Raw genomic sequence first — 21,619 nt, 5'->3', positions numbered from 1 at the left:
GGTCTATATTCGACTCCCGGCTAGAGCATTGTTCATTTTTCATGTCTTCTGCTTCATAATTGCCTAATGATTAATACGGCAATGTAGCATATGATAGAAAGAAAGAGAAAAAAGCGTATAAATATGAATGCAGGGTTTAATACTTTACTATTAGCTTATTAAATGTTTATAATCTCCTTAAGAGCATTGCAGATATTTAATAAGTCCACTGCATGTAATTTATCAATTGAAAATTTCTCGTATTTAATAATTAATTATATGAATATCTTGTTTGATACTTTATTCGAAATTAAGCAGAATTTTGTTTTATTTATTGATTTGTTATACATCATTAATTATTACTTTATTTTTTTCAATTGTTAAAATTAATTCTTTTCAAAACTTTTCAATTGTAATATAGTCATAAAAAATCTTCTAAAGAGAATAAAATGAGTGAAATAAGCGCTAAATTAATCTAGCAGATATTTTTAATTAACGATTTCAATTTAATAAAAATTAAGCATAGTTCTATTTAAATTAATAATTTATAAAAGTTAATTGCTTCGGAATGTTTAACAGTTTAGAAAAAATTGAGTTTCTAAGACGCAACTCCATTTTTAGTAGTTTCTGCAGACGAAAAGTATGTGCTTTAGGATTTTAAAAAATACTGTATTATTGCTAATTTTTATTTACAGATGGTATGTATTCATTACAAATAACTGATCACTACTGCGCAAATATGATACGTTGCATATGCTGTCTTTTTCGTAAACAAAAAAAAAAAAAAAAAAAAAAAAAAAAAAATTCCAATTTGTTTACAATCTAGTAATTCTTCACTAAGGCAAAAACCACGAATTAAAAAAAACTACCCTTTCTAGAAAACACCTTTAAATGGTATTAAATTATGACGCTGCAGAATTATTCTTTCACATGCAACTCATGGAATATGCATTCGTTTTTTGAACATAGAATAAAATATCTAAAACAACCTGATAAATGCTAGGTGAAAATAACGAAAAAATTAACTAATGACTTTGGCATGTTAACGACAGAATGCTTATAAAATAGTTACTATCTAGGCACGTCTTTTTTTTAGCCATGGTTTTTTATATATTTGCATATATGGTGTAAATCATCACTCAGCCAAAATCACGAATCTGAAAAGCTGTCGTTTGTAGAGAAAACTTGTTTGAAGATTATTAATTTATAAATTCTAAAAAATACTTTTTTCATATACATCTGACATCATTCTCAATTTGTTTTTATCAAAGCGTTAAATGCTTAAAATAACCTAATAAGTGCATTTAGGTGAACGGCAGAGGGGGTGTGATGGTTTCGTGGTTTGGTATGGAAACTATGGTCTTACTAAGACAAACTGAATAATGACATATATAAGCTTATGTGGAATTTTTTTATACAATTTAGGCTACCGATTTCGGCGAACCACAGCTCAACTCAACATCTGATGTCATCATCGAAGTTATCGACGTGAACGACGAGCCACCTAGATTTTACACCGATCCCTATCTTGCCCATGTTCAAGAAAATTTAGATCCAGGACAAAAAGTAAGTTTTCAAAAACAAAAATTTTTCTGAAATCTATTACTCTCTTTGAGTGCGAAGAAAGCGAGATAAGATAAAATGAAAGCAATTTAAAGCTTTTAGTAATTGGTGAAGAAAGAAATGTAAAAAGTAATAGAACCAAAGCAAAAGTGGAAGAAAATGTGCTTCCTTTTTTTATATGCTGGGTAGACAGCCAAGCACAGGAAACAATTTCTTCTATTTTGAATTATTTTTTATCACATATTTCGTTAGCCTGAAAAGCTAACTGTAAGTTTCAATTGCAGTTCAAACTGAATCCAGACTAAGGTAATGAAATATTTAAAATCGATTACTTCGAAGCTCCTTTTAAGTTCAAAATGAAGTTGAACTATGTCGATAGTTAGATTTTAGAATAAAAACGTATATTAGGAGAATACTTTGGAAATTCTCTATCTTACTGTATATATATATATGTCGAAAACTGAGTGTATCAAAATCAGCCAGCTTCTATATGCTTGTAAATAATAGTTTAAATTAGGAAGTTAGATCTCAGGTTAGGTCTGCATAGATTATAAAAGAATTGAAGTCAAAATTAATTTGAGACTGCTTGAAGTATTTAATTATCGAATCTTTCTTTGAGAATGGTTTTAGAAACTCGTGTAATTATATTTGAATATTTATTGCAGTTTCAGTGAGGATTTGCTTTCTTATAATTTCACAATGAACTGTCTCTATTTGATTGTCTGTACTTTTGTTGTTTTTGAGGATGGATATTGTTCTGAGTATTTTACACCACCCAGATTAAATAAGAAATTAATGAACTTTGTAAAGAAATGGTTCTTTATAACTTTGAAGATCTCTTTTAGTACTTTCTCTTTAAAGTAGACAGCCCTTAGTTGCCCTACCTACTTATAAATCTGTAATGTATACTTCTTCATTGGCTGGATAGCCTAGAGGAAGGGGGCGGCCTTCTCTAGGTATTACTGCTTTTGGCAATTGTTTTCCAGTTTTTGACATTTACAATGTTTAGGTTATTTTCAACGTAATCCATCCATCTCACTAGGGGCCTACTTCGAGGTCTGGTTCCCATGGGCTTTGCCAGAAAGATTTTCTTACAGCACCAATCTTCACGCATTCTGGCCAAATGACCAGCCCATTTAAGTCCCTGTATTTTGAAGAATTTTACTACATCAAGTGATCTATAGATTTTGTATAGTTCTAAGTAACGCACATATAGATCTTTTAATAAATCATTAAGCACAATTTAGAGACACAATGACAGGTTGAGAATTCAAGGAAAGAAGGACACAAAAATTTTCTATTGTAGGTTTTAGTATGAAACGTATAGTGCAGCTAAATCAAGACTGAGGGGGAAGGAATGCGGAATATACAGGCTTTATACTGTAAATGTATACGGAGACACGAAAGTTGTTTTTAAGTGCTTAAAGTTGTTTTTAAGGCCTTTAAAAATCTTAATCTGTCATGCGTGCATATTTCAAATATTTCCAGACTTAAGCGGGAGCCTCTTTAACTAACAAGCACATACCATCGTACAACTTTTGTTATACAAGCACATAACATCGTGCAAATTGTCATCGTACAAATTTTGTTACGATGACAATTTGACCCGATCTCTGGCCATTAACGATGCATTTTTGCTTAGAATGAGCTAAGAAAATACTTCGATGTGTACAGGATTTTTATGTTTTGCCTTACAGATTATTAGAATCTCAAGTTTAGCTTACAAGCCGGTCAGTCGGTATAGTGGTCAGGGAAGCTGACAGCGATGCCGAAGGGCCTGGGTTCGAATCCCGGAGAAGACATGGTTGTAACTGTCCGTCCCTTCATAGGGAAGGCGATGGTGGCCCACTTATTTAGTGCCTCCATAATAAAGAGAACACCACATCCGGCCTTTATAGATTAATGGACTGGGTTACATCTGTAACTGTTCACAATCTGCCATAGGAAAAAAAAAGTTTAGTTTACAAAGTTTGCAAGTATTACCTTAATTGTAGTTACAATTTTTTTTCTAGAGTAAATCTTATAAATTTATAAGGTATTTCTCCCACTGTCCTAGCGTGCCTTCGTGGTGTAGTTGATCTGCACACTGAGCCGGTATTCTAGAGGTCCGTGGTTCGATTCCCGGCGAAGGCGTTATTAATATTTCATCTTTCCGGCTTTTCCAAATTACCTAATGTCTATAAGTGGCGCCCGAACTAAAAGGGTTGTGCCCTTTAAAAAGGGGAGTATATAAGGTATTTCTCCCACTTTCCTAGCGTGCCTTCATTGTGTAGTGGTTCTGCACACTGGTATTCCAGAGGTCCGTGGTTCGATTCCCGGTGAAGGCGTTGTTCATTTTTCATCTCTTTGGCTTTTCCAAATTACCTAATGTCTCTACAAATTCTCCTCTGTTCATCATTGCTGGTCCGAAAATTATATTACCCTTTCCTCTGCAGCTAAAATTATTCAAAATTATGTTGACAAATTAAATTTCTTGTAAGCGTTTCACTTTCATAAAGTTCTTTCTGTTTCAATTGATGATCCAAATTATAATCCTTATTTACCATAACCTTTCCAAGAAACTCTTTTTAGTTGCTTTTTTTTTCAATTTTTTGTCAATAAAGGATGTCAATAACTTTGTTTTCGATCTTTCCACTGGAACCTTCTCGAATTTCATTTATTGCTAAAGTATAAGCACACGTTTCTCCGTCGTCAAGTTCATCCCTGCAGCTGACGAAGAAAGGTTCTATTTAACTTTCGAAGCTGTAGTCCTGCAAGTTTACTCATGATTACGTGAATTTTTGTTACTAATTATTACTATTTTTAACATCTAATTCACTGTTTGAAACGGGTATTCATCAATTTGACTCGTTATCTAATCGATTTCTATATCTGCTTTGTATGTAATATCTGTACGTATTTGTTCATAAAAGAAGTAATGTCTTGTGATAGCTTTTGTAGTAGTTCTGTATGTACAATTAGAAGTCCAAAATGATGGTGATTCTTGATAGTAAGTTTCGCGAAACTATCACAATTTAATTTCGTAAGTTGTTTACGTTTTAAATCCGCTAAATAACTGAGTTTAAGAATTTAATCGTTTGCAAAAAATGAAATATTAAGCAAGATTCTACTGCAGTAAATTAATCGTAATTCTGTAGTCATTAATTCTTCAATCTTTAGGGATTCGCACATTAAAAGTTAAGAATTTTTAGTGTAAAGGAGTTACAGCTAGATGGGCAGAAAGTGAAAAATTACTGCATGTAATTAACATGCTATTCTAGATTGCAGACTTTACAGTTTTCTCGAGTTATGAAAAAAAAAATTAATTTAGATGAGAGCAGGATTGTGTCAATGAAAAATACCAAAGTTTAGGGTTCAATTTATTCATGCAGACATTTTACGTTTTTATTTACTTGTGCGAAGTAAAAGAAGTACTGTGATAATGGAAAATTTCAGTTATCAGATTTCAACGGAATTTAAAAGTTTGAAAAAAAAATTAAGCAAGATTTTCGCAATAAATTGATCTTCAACATCGTTTCCGAATCCATTTTGACTATTTTTTGCGTGATGTCTAGACGTTCGGACAGAAAGGACTCTTTATTTCAAAACGGATTGTAAAATGTTTTTTTTTGTGACGTCTATACGTACAAACGTGCAGCCGACACAGCTAATCACTATAACCTGTATTTTCTCCCTCCTTTCTGCATGCCTTTGCGGCGTAACGGTAGCACACTCGGCACGTATTCGAGAGGTCCCAAGTTAGAATCCGGGCCAGGGCAGTGCTCATTTTTCACCTTCCTGACATCGAAAGTAACCTAATGATTTTACAATGGCGCCCGAACTAAAATGTGGTAGATAGTGATTCTTCACCATGAGGATTTGGCGAATGGACCCCCTAATTCTCAGTCGCTCTTTAAAAGAGGGAGCATATAAGGTATTTTCTCCTTCCTTTCTGCATGCCTTCGTGGTGTAAGGACAGCACACTCGACGCGTATTCGAGAGGTCCAGGTTTGAGTCCCGGCGAGGACATTTCTCATTTCTTACGTCTCCAGCATCAAAATAACCTAATGACTCATTTAAGATGGCTTAAACAATTTCTAGCAATTGAATCATTTCTGCTGAAACATCTCTGTGAGAATATTACTTGGAAAAAGTACACAGTTGTTATATTTCCTTATGTTTTTAGGCTACTTTTGTTTTTAACGTTGATGAACATACTCAGAAGATGGCTTATGGATTAAGAATTCCCCAAAGATTTTCGATCTTTTGAAAAATTCTAGATCTTTTACCGACCCATTCATTCTTTAATTGATAAAACTGCGCATAAACCATAATTTAAGGGTACTCAGCCTTAAAAAAATATATAAAATAACAACATCTTGCGGTGTATTAGGTAAACACATCTCTTTATTACTCGCCTGACACCGATAGTGAAAGGGGCATGATTGATGATCTCTCACCAGAGAAGCAATAATGATTGTAGTTTAGTGAACTTTGCGTTAACGCAACAGTGGAGTCAGTTCTCCTTCTACTTTGTTATGATGGAATGGCTTTGTAGCTTTGTGATTGGGGTGGTAAAAAGATAAAATTACATGAGCGAGAAATTTAGTTACTCTTCCGTTTTGTAAATACATGCATACTTTTTAAAGTCCAGAAATTTTCTATAATGTGTGACTGTAGCCTATCAGATAGAAAAGCTGGTTGACAGACAACTTTTAATAAACAGCTCAAAGACGCATTGTTCGCCTAGTTTTGTATTAATAATTTGGAGCTAATCTCCATCTAACGCTCGAGTGATTTAACACCAGTGGTATCGTTTCATATAGGCGCTCTGCTGTTTGATATCTGTTTTGAATCTGATGTAGACTGTTGTAATTTTTTTTTATTTATTGTTATTTTCTTTATTGTCATTTTGATATTCCTTATTCTGGAGATTCGTAAGGAAGGCTTATGCAATTTTTTCTTATTCATTTTCTTTATTTCTTGTTATTTTACTTATTTATTGTCAATTGATGTTCGTTATTTTGGAGATTCTTGGTATAGACTGCTGTAAATGTTTTCTTTATTTATTGTGTTTTTGATATTCGTTATTTTGGAGATTCGGGGTGTTAGACTGCTGTATGTTTATTCTTTATTTATGATATTTATTTATTGTCATTTTGATATTCGTTATTCTGGAGTTTCGGGATGTAGACTGCTGTAATTGGTTTCCTTATTTATCGTATTAATTTATTGTTATTTTAATATTCGTTATTTGGGAGATCTGGGATGTAGACTACTGTAATTGTTTTCTTTATTTATCGTAATTATTTATTGTCATTTCGATATTCGTTACTTTGGAGATTCATGGTATAGACTACTCTAAGGTTTTTTCTTTATTTATTGTCATTTTGATATTCGTTATCTTGGAGATTTGTGGTATAGACTGCTGTAAGCTTTTTTTATTTATCGTGTTTATTGTCATTTTGATATTCGTTATTTGGGAGATCCGGGATGTAGACTACTGTAATTGTTTTCTTTATTTATCGTATTTATTTATTGTCATTTTGATATTCGTTATTTTGGAGATTCGTGGTGTAGATTGCTGTAAGATTTTTCTTTATTTGTCGTATTTATTTAGTGTCATTTTGATATTCGTTACTTTGGAGATGCGGGTTGTAGGCTGCTGTAATTGTTTTATTTATTTATTGTATTCATGTATTGTCAATTTTGATACTCGTTATTTTGGAGATTCAGCATGTAGACTGCTGTAACTGTTTCCTTTAATCGCATTTATTTATTATCATATAGAAATTCGTTATTTTGGAGTTTCGTTATGTTGACTAATGGATTGTTTTTCTTTATTTATCTTATAATTTATTGTCTTTTTGATGTTCGTTATTTTGGTGATTCGGGATGTAAAGTACTGTAATATTTTCTTTATTTATTGTCATTTTGATATTCGTTATATAGGATGCTGTATTTCCCCCTTTATTTGTTGTCTAAATTACAGTGAAGAATATTATCGGGAATTTTATTACATTATATTTACACATAAAATGCATCCCTTAATGTGGGGTGTTTACTGTAATAAGTTTATATCCGGATTTAATATTTTTATATGTAAAATTTAAGTTAGAAATTAAATTTTTTGTACGAAATAAACGTTTTTTAATATAAGACATTTGTTAAATTCGAAGTAAGAGTTATTACCGGCAGTAACCTAAAGAGATCTTGAACTAAACTTCAAAATAACTAACTTCTAACAAAAATCAACACAGCCTACTTTATACAGGTATAAAAGAAAAATTTTGCTTTTAATACTTGAGTGAATTAGCGGATGCCTTAAAACAGAGTTCCAACCACCACATTTCTTATAGGTTTCCACGCAGAAGTATTTTATTGCTTCTTATTAGTGGAAAAGGTTTCTTGGTTATTTTCTGCCTTGCATCTGAATTGGCTAAACTGCTCCTAAAATTATACTAAGGGCAGCCTTTGGAGTATAGATAAATTATTGATGAAAATATACTTTTTGCTGGAAATCTAAATTTTAAACGATTCGTCGAGAGCATGTTTCTAGAAAAATTGCTTATTGTATTTAGTATTTTTCATTTTGGAAGAACTTAAATTCTTAACAAAGTATTTAATCTTGCTATAAATAGTGGAGAGTTATAATTTCAACAGAGTAAAACTGAACATTCGCCAGTGTGTTTCAGTTTATCTGTTGTACATGTAAGGAGTATAAATGTAGCGACTTTCACCAAATGCAAATTCCGCCCCCCCCAACAACTGAAGACCTCAGGAACGAAAAATAGATGCTGCTGAAAGGAGTAAACGTAAAAACTGAATAACTATTTAGTAAAAATTATATATTTACAGAGTATTATGCGAAAATATACTTTAAAGTAATGCGTATAGAGTATAATAGTAAAATATATATTAGTGTTACACATTTCATGCCATTTTCCTGCACGAAATACAAGTTTTACCTTATTTAATGACCAAGACTTGTGGTTTAATTGTGCAAATACATTTTCTATTAATAATTTCATTTCCTTTGCACGTACAGAATTTAGCATGACACTTACATTTTTTTATCAATACGAATAATTATGCCAACAGCAAAAAATAAATATTTAATAATAATTCATTTTGCATTTAATTAAATTAATATTTTGCAATGTATATAAAATTAATATATATAAAATGGTTAAACTATCAGGCTTTCCCCTTATCGGTTAATACTTATTCTTCCTCTGAACAACTTATACTTCTTTTATTTCAGGTCACACAAATCACTGCATACGATTCTGATTCTGGTCACAATGGACTCGTATTTTACAAACTAGGAACAGGCCACAACAACAAATTTTACATCGACAGCAAAGGTAAAAACATTTTATTTTTTTAGTATTTCTAAATGATAGCAAAATTCTGATATTTCTAAACGCAAGACAACAAATACAGAAGAAAATTGCAGGGATATAATTTATGGTATAAAGCCTTTAAAAGTATTTTGAGCTAATATAAACTCCCTTCTTCGTATAATAACATAGCACAGACAGAATTTAAATAGTTCTGAATAATCTTTTGACACTGTGCTGAAAAGTTAGTAGGTTAGCTTCTATAACAATTTTGAATTTTATTTTTCATAAAATTTTTAAAAAACAATTCCTGTGGAATTAGAGGTAATTTTTCTTTTTTTGTCTACCAAAACTGAGTCTATAGCCATCCTGAGTGCCAGTCAGACGCTCGCACTACGAAACAGTATAAATATCTAAAAGTACTGTCGCACTTTTGCGATAGCTGTAAAGCTTCGTTCACACGGTGGTTTTAAAATCGTAAGTAGTCTAAGGCGACCTTCGTTGCTAGGCAACCAGACCTTGATAGGTCAGAAAAACTGGTTTAAGGATTTTGCCTAAATGTTCTAACATTTCAGCTTTATGCTACGTGGTATAAGAGGCCACCAATCACAGCGAAGCAAACACCAATCGCTGAGTCAACTACACATTTACGCATGTGCAACGTTCTCTTCCTTGAGTGGCAATTGTAAATCCTGCTAAGCAGGTGTAAATGGACTTTTAGCCTTAAACCACAAAGCTTTAGGACGATAAAACCATCGTCTGTACGAAGCATAAAATGTCTAACTGACACAAAGCAGATGTACGATCCAACCCCAAGGTCGTTTACCATCTTCAAGGAAAATGAGAGCTTGTAACACCGCACTTCTCATCTGTGCTAATAGATGGCAGCACGAGCAAGAAGTAATAGCAAAAGTGTATCTCCTTGGGACCGCTATGAGGTAATTAAACATAACACTTTGGCACCACTTCTATATTCTTGGCGTATTTTACTTGAAATCGAATTTATCCATTGGAATCAAGTATAAGCTAAGGACCTCGACTTGGCTATCTGACTTAGTCGGTAAATGCATTCATTCTGTTAATGCACGTAGTTTATTAGGCGGATCGTATTCCTTGTCTCTAATAAGTCTGCGTGATAAGAGATTCACAACAACCTGCACGATAATAAGCCATAATTCCCGGAACTGTTGCAAAATCTCAGCACTCTATTAAATATGTTAATGAAGTTTAGGTAATCAATCAAACTAGTTGATTTGTGAACCATTGTACACTTGTGACGATCCAAGTCTTCGTACTGGAGGACTTGCAGCTGAGTCCTTTTAGCTTATGCTGAGACTTTAGCAATTCAGATTATTCCAAAAGCTTATGAATGTCATATATGTATAGATAGCGATTTACTCGTATATGCGATTATGAAACGAATGATCGTTCTAATTTTTTAGATGGAACTGTGTGGACATTATCTACTTTGGATTACGAGAAACAAGCATTTTATAATATGACTGTCATAGCTTACGATCAGGGAACGCCGAGTTTAAGCTCTACAGCGAAACTTTGGGTTACAGTTGCGGATACCAATGATGCAGTGCCTGAATTCTCCAAAGCAGTTTACACATTGGAGGTAGCCGAAAGCCGCCAGCCTGGAGATACAGTATTCAAATTAGATGCTGGAAAGGGGGATTTTAAATATTCTCTTTTGAGTAAGTATAATAAAATATTAAAGCAAATTAACAACTTCTTAATAATTAAATATTACGTAACTAAACTTTCGGCTACTCTTAACGTAATGTTATCAATAAAATGTTGTAAGCTGGATTTTAATAACACTAAGAAAAAGAGAAATAATATTTTATATGAGATAAAGCTTATTATATTTCAAGGTTTGATTATTTGCTCTGAAGTTATTTGCCTTTGTAGCGTTCACTACCGTATACCAAACATGGAATTATTCAACCCTCTTTCCTCAGCAGTGTATTTCACTTTGTAACAAATATATCAGGAAAATTAAGCTTGAATCTAATTTTCGGTTTTCTGTATTTATATTGCTGAAAAACTATGCTTTATTTATGAGATAAAATTTTCATTTTGCCTTGAAGGAAATTCAAATATTCTAAAACTGGTTTAAAAATTTTACTTATAATACGTATTACGGTATAATATATACGTATAAGTATTATAAGTTATAATACGTATTACGTATATAATATGTATAAGTATTATAAGTTATAATATATACGTATAAGTATAATATATATACGTATAAGTATAATATATACGTATAAGTGTTATATATTATAATACGTAAGTACTCAGTGTTTCATAAAAAAATAAGTACTTACGTGTTACACCGTCGGCCATGAAATTGTCGCCTAGCAGAGCGATTTAGCGCTGATTATGGGAAACGACCACTTTAACACCTAGTTTTGTTTCAAGCAACCCCGATTGATTCTCGATGAGCCACCTTTTGCTTTTGCGAACAAAGATATGAGTAAACAGTTATCTTTAGAGTCTTATCCGCTGGGTCAACCGAAATGAAATTTTAGATATTATTATTTTGTAGAGACATTAGATTTTTCTTGAAAGTAAGAGAGAGGAAAAATGGGCAACTCGCCGAAACTCGAAGCACGGATCTTTCGAATACGCGTTGAGCGTGCTGACCACTACACCACGAAGGCACGCTAAGAAGGCGGTAGAAATACCTTATATACTCCCCCTTTTAAAGGGCGACTGGGGATTCGGAGACACAATCGCCAAATCCTGGCGGTGGAGAAGCAGCATCCACCATCTTTTTTTAGTTCGGGCGTCAGTGCTGAGTTATGTAGAATATTTTTGAATCAAGAAATTGAATCGTTTGGCCCTCTCGATTACGCGCCAAACGTCCCTGCTCGGGCGCCACTGTAGAGATATTAGGTATTTTTTTTAAAGTAGGAGAGATGAAACATGAGCAATGCCCTCGCCGGGACTCAAACCACGGACCTCTCGAATACGCGCCGAGCGTGCTGACTACTACACCACGAAGTCATGCTACGAAGGCGGGGAGAAATACCTTATAATTTGAAGGTGTGAGCTCGAGATTGTGATGATTTAAAACTAAGGAATTCTCAGAGTTACGGTTGTAGTGAAAAAAATTTCAAAATTTTCGAATGGCAACACTCACTTTTTTCCGCTGCGCAAATTGATCAGAGCATTGAAGAAACATAAATGACGTTGGAAATAAACACCTATTTTAGTATACTTTATACGCCTATACTTAGGTTACTTTTATCATTATTACTTTAGGTACTTTTAAGTCTTTTATAATTATTACTTTCAATTTTATAATAAGGAGTGCCTTTAAGTGATGTTTAATTATTTTAGATAAGGATGAGATCGACGCATTCGATGTGGATATGAGCACTGGTGACATTCGTCTCGTGAAAGCTCTCGACAGTGTACAGCAAAGCCATTATAGGCTGCTTGTCGAGGCATCTGTTGATAGCGACCCACCGAAGTCTGATACCGCAGAAGTAAGTATTAAAGTTTCAACTACCAAAACTATGAAATTTCGCATTCGCATACACTTTAATTTTACAAAGACGCCAAGAAAATTTAATCAGCAATTTACTTGTCGAGACGGTAAAACTAGTTTTGCAAAAAGTATACGAAAGATTACTGAAACTACTATATCAAAGTATGTAATTGTTTTGGATTCATTATTCTTTTCATCATTTCAGAAGTGGTTAAGTATTTTCGTAAGACAACGAGACCATTTTCGGCCTCGTTATTCTTTTAAGAAAATATTCTCAGTTACATTTATGTTCTTGATAGTCAAAGTGATTTAAAAAAATCATCTGTCAAAATTGTAGAAGCAAGTGGTTGTTTTGGTTTATGTGACTACGGCAAAGCCTCGAGGGCTATATGCCTAAGGGGAGGGGGAATGCCTTCGTGGAGTACTCTATAAGGGAAACTGGCTGGTATACGCGTTACACATGGGGAAAACCCCGAGCCCATTCGCGGGATTCGAACCTCGGATCGAACTAGCAGTGTTCAGCGACTTTACCCCTTGGCCGTTGGTCGATCGTAAAAGCAAGGAGCCTAAATAAGAAGATTTTATACTAGAATGTGTGTGAGGAAATGGCCTGTTGAGGTGGCACAAGGCGCTATTGAGCGGTTAATGAAAACATTCTGATGGTATTCCTATGTGAATGTCGTGCTGTATAAATCGCTACACGAGTGTGGAACTCAAAGACATGCATTTTATCTGTGGTGTTGTCGCTAAAACGGAGTGGTTACACAGAAGAAATACAGAGGACGATTCCTTTTGAGCAGCTAGCGGTTTCGACCCGCTGTTCTATTAATAAAATGCATGTAAGCGAGTTCCACATTCGTGTAGCAATGCACACCACACGAAATCCGCATGAAGAATAACGATTTACGCTAGTCAAACTCTTTCACTTACCGCTGATCAGCTCCCTATATTGCTTAAACTCGTCACGTTTAGCTATAGAATGTTTATTTCTTTTATTTGCAATACTGTTTTAGGCGCGGGGTAGAGTAACATATTGTTACGAAATGTACAGGGGCGGTGAGATAGCTTCCCCGCAAATCAGTTTTAGGGTTGCCATAAAAATGACTAGGCAAGGCAAAGTTGCCACATTTGGCGAGAAATCGCCTATTTCGCGACATTTGGCGACAAAATTGGCGATATACCATGGCCTGATGGAGAACCTTATGGAACGAATTCTTACCGGTTTAGCCCAGAATGTTCTCGGACACAAGCCGAAAGCTATATAAACCCTGCTGGTCCGCAGTCAGTTGGTGTGTGGGTGCCTCGAGAGTACGTGTAGTTCCGAGAACGACCGAGCAGAGTCGGGAGCTTTGCAGTGAAGCTGTCTCCACCGTTATTGCCTGACAGTGTGAAGGCTGTGTCATTGATTCTTCCAGCGTGTTTAGAGTAGATATTCGACGACTGCAAAAAGTGTTATTGGAGCTGTCCTGATTAATATTGGCTAAATAAAGTGTGTTTCGATACTTCATTAAGTGTCGTCGTTATTCACTCCAAATCTACGAACCCCTTACGAACGTGAAGGAAGAAAATAATGTAACAACTGGTGTCAGGAAGAGAAAAACGTAACAATATTTAGACAGAACCTCCCTGTTTCTCTTGGGAATAAACCACAGTTTGTGCCGAAATGGCTAGAAAGTGATGAGGAAAAATTTCGTTAAGGATGCACCACCTTTTCGGGTTTTCCGTGGATGAAAATGAAAAATGTAAGAAACAGGCTTTTCTCTGAGAAATGCGGGAGGAGCAAGTCGCATCATGGAGAGCTGCTGTCTTTACCTTTTGTAATTTATTTCCTTTTCCTTTTTGTAATTTACTTTTTTATTTAACCAAGAACATTTATATTAGGTTTCTGAATAAATATTTGAAAAGACAACTGGTATTTGTATTTCCATTACGGAAGTTCGGCAAACGTCACAGTAGAGACAAACAACAAATGGTCAAACTTCTTTATCGATACTTATCATCGATACTTATTATCGATACTTCTTTTGACCAGACTAATTTAAATTACATTGTAACTATAAGAGAATAACTATTTAAGCACAGAATGAAACAAAATAATCAATTAAGGATTTACAGCCAGAAATCAAGATAATATATTACGTTTATTTGTTTACTAAATTCACGTTATACATTTACTTGCAAATTAATAACGACATTTTTGGGGGTCTGTGTTTTATTTTTTAGTCAAAAGTTTGTAGAAAATAAATAAGGCGAAAAATTATTGTACAAGGATTTTTTTCAATTACTAATAGCATCACGAAATGCAAGGAAACACCGTATTCACCAAATCCACAAATAAAAACTCATTTTCTAAATTGCTAGAATCATGGCTTTTCAGAATGCAGGATTAAACGAGAAAATTATTGAGTTAGAGAAAGAGAGGCAAAATTAAACCTTAATCTGAAGCAAGTAATGGGATCTGAAACAACGATTATTTCGTAGATCTTCCGGATAATTTAATCAATGATTTAATCTATAATTTATTTTGCGATATCACGATACATTTTCGATAGCTTATCGGGAATTTTGATCGATTATGTGTTTAATTGCGTCGCAGTCCGGGTTAATTGTGGAAAAATTGCAAGATAATGCTTTATGTTTCTAGGATTTCTCAATTATGGAGCTTTTTTCTTCTCGGATTTTCTGGAAATTTCTTAATAGTTCTGTTTCCTTATAGGTACAGTGTTCCTCCAAAAAGCGCGGGAATGCGTATATAAAATGAAAAATAAGTGTTAAATTGATATTATTGAATTTTTATGATTTTTACTAAAGTACTGCAATCGTGAAGTATTTCGGGTACCATATTTCAAAGGAAATATCTATTATGACCTTTCTCGAATCCATTTATATTATTTTGTTTTGCGTGACGTCTGAGGAACTCTTTTTCTTTTCCAAAAATCATTATAAAATGGAATCAAATAGACTTTTTCGTGATACATACGTACGTATGTGCATAATGTTGCGTAACTCCAAAACGATTCTCCATAGAACGTTGAAATTTTGTGCATGGGACTGCTATAACATCTAGTAGTGAATCTTCTTTCTTTTCTTACAATCGGCAGAACCATACGTATATGTACAAACTTACCCGTTTTAAAAATTCTTACTGGGTCATTATTTTCGCAATCATTTGTCGTACTCTACTTCCAATTACAGAAGGGTTTTTAAATAATGAAATTATTCATGTTTTGGCAATATGAAGTAAAAAAAATAATTTCGGACAAATAACGAAATCTAAATTTTAATACGGTTTCCCATTTCTTATACTTGAATTTTTGAAAGTTTTATACTCATTATTGGGAGTTTGACCCCAAAATTTATAAGGAGTATATATTATTATAAGGTGTGTGTGTGTGAGTATGGCAAAGCCTCGAGGGCTATCTGCCTAAGAGGAGGGATGCCTTCGTGGAGGACTTTCTAAGGGAAACTGGCTCGTATACACGTTACACACGGGGAAAACCACGAAAACGCCCATGCAGCCAGCCCGTTCGCGGGATTCGAACCTCAGACCGAATTACCAGTGTTCAGCAACTTTACCGCTCGGCCGCTGGTGGACCATTATTATAAGGAGTTTGACTTATATTATAATGTATAATAAGAGAGTTTGACTCCCGTAAGACGAAAACTGACAGGAATATTTAATTTAAAAATTTATAATTTTTGATATTATATTCAACTTGCCTTCAGGGATTGGTTAATTAAGTTAGAATAGTTTGAAAAAACAAGTTTAAATGAAGTGCAGCAAAAAATTTGTATTATTTAATATACCGCACAAGGAAGTCATCAGTTTTTTATAATTATTAATATAAGCTATTTATATATTCCATTAATAAATACTGTATGCAAATAATTAGAGTAGTAAGATAGCTGACCATCGGTAGTTCGACTGAGGTTAAAATCTCGATGAATTGCCAGATGCAAGGTAAATACGAGCCAATTTCCCTTATAGAGTCACACTCCAGCGGCCAAGTAGTAAGTGCGAATTCATTTGCGTTACAACTGCAAGCGAATGGGCTGGTTGGGTGATAATTTCATAGTTCCCTTTTTGCGTAATGTGAATACAAGCCAGTTTCCCTTGAAATGCCGTTCGCGAAGGCGTCTTTTCTATAGACATATAACATTAAGTTTCTTTGTCTTAAGCATTTGACATAACATAACCATTAGCCATTTCTTCATAAAGGCATTTCTCCCTGCAAGAAGTTGGTCTTATAAGAGTTACAATTTGCTTTGCCATAATACGCTAAATCAAGTATATCTTCATCTTCAGGGACCACATGTTTAATCTATGTAAGAGCATAAAATTTAAATGCTAATTCTAATCATTTGTTAAACTGCTTTCCCTAATAAATTCACCTTTTTATTCATTTTCCATCGTCTCTTACTATGATGAAATAAAGTTAAAGAATATGTTGCAGAATTTTCACTTTCTATTCCGAGCTTCTTTGAAAAATATTATCATCATAATATTCTGATTATGGAACACAGTATTATCACAGATATGAAAACAAGATATTGGAACATAGTATGATGACAGACTGAAACAATTCAGTGCGGTAAAAAGGAATGTTCACATATAGTTTCTAACTCTACTACTAAAATAGCCTCAAACTAAGAGTTACTTCCCAGATGTCAGTGGTAAATTGTCCTGACTATAGTCCTCTTACGGAAGCATAGCTTTAAAATTTAGGAGAGTTTATTTCTTCATTCCTTCGCAACTTAAGCAAGAAATTACAAACTAGACGATCTGATTATTGATCAAGAACAGCTTGTAACATTTTAGGATATCTGCCTTTAAAGTTTAGAATTGTCAAAATCAAATCTTCTAAAGCCCACTTTTGTCCTCAGCTGATCATTACAGCATGGAGGCATCTATCAACTTCGACTGACAACCGAAGCTGCCATTAGCAATTACTAATTATTTCCAAACAGATTGGCGCTAATTCTTATGGCCAGCAGGCGGTTCTTCATTCTGCAAGACAGGAGTTGCAGTTAATCCACGTTTGCCTTAAAATTCTCCTTCAGTCAGTTGATTTCCTCGTGAAATACATGAAAATTTAACTCTCAGCAATAAAAATTCGATATAAACATGCCAGAATCTCGAGCAAAGTGGATCCATAATTTCTGGGAAACGATACTAATTGCTACTTTTTGCTTTTGATAGGTAAATATCATCGTTGGCACAGGACATGGTGTTCGACTTTTCCCCAGTCGTCTGTACGAAGTTACAGTCTTTGAAAACAGACTTGCCCCTCTGGTGATCCTAGATCTGAACGCCACTGATGAAATAGCACATAAACCAGTGTTGTACAGCATTGTTGGTCATGATTATAACGGTAAGATGATACTTTTGTTTTGCTTTAAAATAAAGTTTACATTTGTGTCCTTTGTTTATTTGTATATTAAAATGATATAACGTTAAGGTTTCGTTTAGATTCTTAAAAAAAGGCCTATAATATACTCTTGATCGCTCATATCAATTTACGTTATTTGAAATTGTGTCCTTAGTTGCCACTGACGTGAATTTATGTCATCCTAAGCGCCGTTTCTAATTGCCGTTGATGCTCATGTACATCTTCTGTTTCTGAATGCTGCAATTTTATCATATTGTTACGAAATTTATACGTATGTAAATAATTTTAGCAAATTATACGTAAAATTGTAGTATATTTTGTATAAAGTAACATATTTTGTATAAAGTAACATGAAATGACATGAGAGACGAAGCTGTGCCGGAAACGTAAGATTACTGGAGAATGTTTATTTAACATCGAGGTAAATGGCTATCTCGCTAATTGGCGAGATATCGCCAACATGTCAATGAATTTGGTGACTAAGTTTTGTCGCCAAAGTTGGCAACCTTTTGGAGACATTTTAGTCCGGTTCTTGTAAAACTGCAATTGGTACTGTAATTGATCCCTTTATGTAAAGAATAACCATATGTAGCCCTTATATGTAACTTTATATGCCTTCCAGTATTTTCGAGAAATGCAAGGTACTAGAAATTTCTCGGCAGCAGGAGGAGAACTTGATAAGGTCAGAGAAAGCAGCAGTTCTCAGTTTTTCTGTTCAGAGTCGACTTCGAAGCACTGAGATACGTCCGTGTGAGCTTCGTTGTTTCGATGCGCTCTGCATTGCGTTTAACGTTGTTGGTAGTTGGAAGTGTTAAGTACTGATTGTGCTCTGTTATACTGATAAGAGTTGTACAAATACTTTTATGGAAAGCTACAAAACTGAAAAGTGTTTCTATCCGGAAAAATGAATTTTATTGAGCTGCGATCGGTATTGTGTGCATTCAATCGATTACAAATCGGTAAGCAGGCAACAATATATATGTGGTAGCACTGTTATAACACCAATTATCCCAATATTTTCATTGGACGTTCATAGAAAGAATACTAAAGACAAGAAGTATGAACATTTTTGGTGTCACATTTAAAGTGTTATGTTCGAAATCACCGCTTTTAGTAGAAATATATCATCTTTAGTGTCACAGAACAAACTGAAAAACAGCAGATTCATCAATGGAAAGAGAAGCACAAGTAACTTCTATCGCATATCTCGTGTCATCCAGCGAGAGTTGTGTAGCATACATATCGGACGTGTAATTACATCCTCACACTTCCAATAACGCCATAGAGATGGTCTTGTTTTATCTCTTGTGGCTGCATCATTCTTCGGGTCATGCAAAGCTCGTTTTTTTCGCAAGCTTTTCCATAATCTCATAACTATTACACATGCTTTTGGACGAGTATCAATTGTCTTCCGTTGTCTTTACTTCGCGGACGCAATCTCAGTTTACTGATCGTAAAGACATAGAGTTTCGTACTCACTCTGAGTTTGGGCAATAGATTGAGATTGTCTGAAACTGATACTGAGTACAAAGCTCAATAATAGCCCAATAATTTCAAATCTGAACTTCCATTGTCTGTCCAAAAATCTGGTTAGATGTTTCTTTTACACTCATGTCCATAAATTAAGGATAATTCGGAGCCACGCGGAAATCGAACTCTAAAATAAATATATCACCTGTAAAATCACTACACACATCTTCAAGAATCATATGCAAATTTCAGGAAGTAACCAGATGACTCCGATGGTACGTCACAATGACGAAAGTGTAGAGAGTGATATATAAGGATTACAGGCAAGTAAAATTGTTCAAGGAAGTAAAATTGTTCGCAAGCGCTTTATAAGCATTTCAGTGCAATAAGCGAATAGTTATGACACAAAGGACGCATTTGGATGATTTTTTACGTGGTAGAATTATCGGCCGTCTGGAATGTGGGCGTACCCAACTGGAAGTATCAGACGAACTTGGAATTGCCCAGAGTGTCATCTCCAGGCTTTGGCAACGATTCTAAGATGATGGTAATGTGAGTCGACGTTACAGCACAGGTCGCCCCAGAGTTACAACACCGAATGAGGACCGGCATTTGGCAGTTACTGCCAAAAGAAACAGGCGGAGCACAGCCTCAGACCTGTCTCGTCAGCAATCTTCAGCCACTGGTACGACAATTTCAAGGCAGAACGTGTACAGACGCTTAGGGCAGATTGGTCTATATGCTCGTAGACCTGTAAGATGCGTTCCACTTACTGCAACTCACTGTCGCCTGCGGTTAGCCTGGAATAGAGAGCATGCATTGTGGACATCGCAACAGTGTGATGTTTTCCGACGAGTCTAGGTTTAGCTTGCGGTCGGATTCTCGCCGGACGTTTACATGGAGAGCTCCGGGTACCCGTTACCACCAAGAAAACATCATTGAACGACACCGTTTTCGGTGGTGCAGGAGTACTCGTTTGAGGTGGAATTATTCTGGGTTCCAGAACTGACCTGCATGTTCAAATTGGAACCATGACAAGCCAAATCTATCGGGACGTCATTCTGGAACAACATGTACGTTTATTTCGGGGCGCCATGTGCGCACAATTTGTGTTTATGGATGACAACGCCCGTCCTTCCCGTGCAAACATCGTAAGCGAATGCCTTCAATCGGAGGATATCACCCGTATGGACTGGCCAGCATTCTCACCGGACTTTAATCCAGTAGAGCACGTGTGGGACATGCTTGGCCGAAGAGTTGCAGCCCGTCAACCTTCTCCTACATGTCTACCGGAACTTCGGAGAGCATTGCTTTTTGAGTGGTGTAATATTCCCCAAGATCAGATCGATAATTTGATACTCAGCATGCCTAGGCGTTGTACGGACTGTATTGCATCGTCTGGGAGACATACAATGTATTAAAAATCATACCAACCATGTAATATTGTTTTTTTGTAAATAGGTTTTTTTTGTAATTTGCTCCAGGAAGAAAAAATCGCGAATTTTTTAATAATATCAAACATATAGCATCTTTTTTTGCTCTTTACCTTTTGTTTAATAAATAAGCTTTACAAATGAGTCAAATTAGTTTTGCTTCTAACTCTTCCTTTGCCTGATTTTGCATTATCCTTAATTTATGGACATGAGTGTATATTTCCTTGTGTGCAGGCTATTTGCACACGTTTTAGCCGGTTTTGCTTTGTTATAAAAATAGTCTGCTTGGAGATTTTTTTTAAAACGCAGCTATACTTTTGAAAATATAAATTATCGTCTGCTATTTGATAGTTTTGGTTTCATGCAAATGGCGCGTTTAAAAGAAGCAATACACGGAAGCCTATGTTTGCGCTCTTTCCGAAGAAAATTATTTGTATCTAGTTATTAAACAACTCTGTGAAAGCCACGGTTTTCGATATCTAAACCCACGATTGGTAATGTTTTCAAGAAGAAAGGAAACAAAACGTCAAAGTGTAGCTTAAAGTGGAAAAATCGTTCCAAATACATATCCAAGGAGAAAACGGAATGTTTCGAATATTGCAAAGGTAATCTCTTTAATATAAAAAAATTCCGCCAGTAAAAAATGCAGTTGCAAAGTCATTTAAATGCTTACTACATTTAAACAGCTCAGTACAAACAAAGTGGTTAATGTTAATTTTAATCTTAAAAAGGCGAAAAAACATATTGTGCATCGTCTTTCGCCACAACATACCATCGAACGCAGAATGCGTTGCAGAATTCGTTAGAAGAAACACTTGTGCCTATTTAAAAATGGAAATATGTTGTCACGATAGATGAATCTTCAGTTTATCAAATGAATGCAATAGAAAGATATCCATTTATTATCATAAAAGAGGAGAAACAAATCTTTAAACATGGTTCAAAGAATCTAAT

General features: G+C 34.7%; 1 protein-coding gene across 3 annotated transcripts in view; it reads left to right on the top strand.

Annotated features, from left to right (window-relative positions):
• The window catches only part of LOC118184145 (protocadherin Fat 4-like), a 517,728-nt gene that overhangs the window by 384,010 nt on the left and 112,099 nt on the right, over positions 1–21,619 (top strand). For all 3 annotated transcript variants that reach the window (XM_085819903.1, XM_085819902.1, XM_085819904.1), the window contains exons 52-56: positions 1,405–1,545; positions 8,786–8,888; positions 10,307–10,564; positions 12,222–12,370; positions 17,573–17,744. In XM_085819903.1, coding sequence (XP_085676029.1) covers positions 1,405–1,545; positions 8,786–8,888; positions 10,307–10,564; positions 12,222–12,370; positions 17,573–17,744 — 823 coding nt within the window. The remainder of the gene's footprint in view (positions 1–1,404; positions 1,546–8,785; positions 8,889–10,306; positions 10,565–12,221; positions 12,371–17,572; positions 17,745–21,619) is intronic.

Source organism: Stegodyphus dumicola, chromosome 7 (assembly GCF_044657685.1).
Source record: "Stegodyphus dumicola isolate Sdum_Otavi_A_Nest chromosome 7, ASM4465768v1".
In the NCBI taxonomy this organism is placed as follows: Eukaryota; Metazoa; Arthropoda; class Arachnida; order Araneae; family Eresidae; genus Stegodyphus; species Stegodyphus dumicola.
This window is presented reverse-complemented; position numbering and strand designations above follow the sequence as displayed.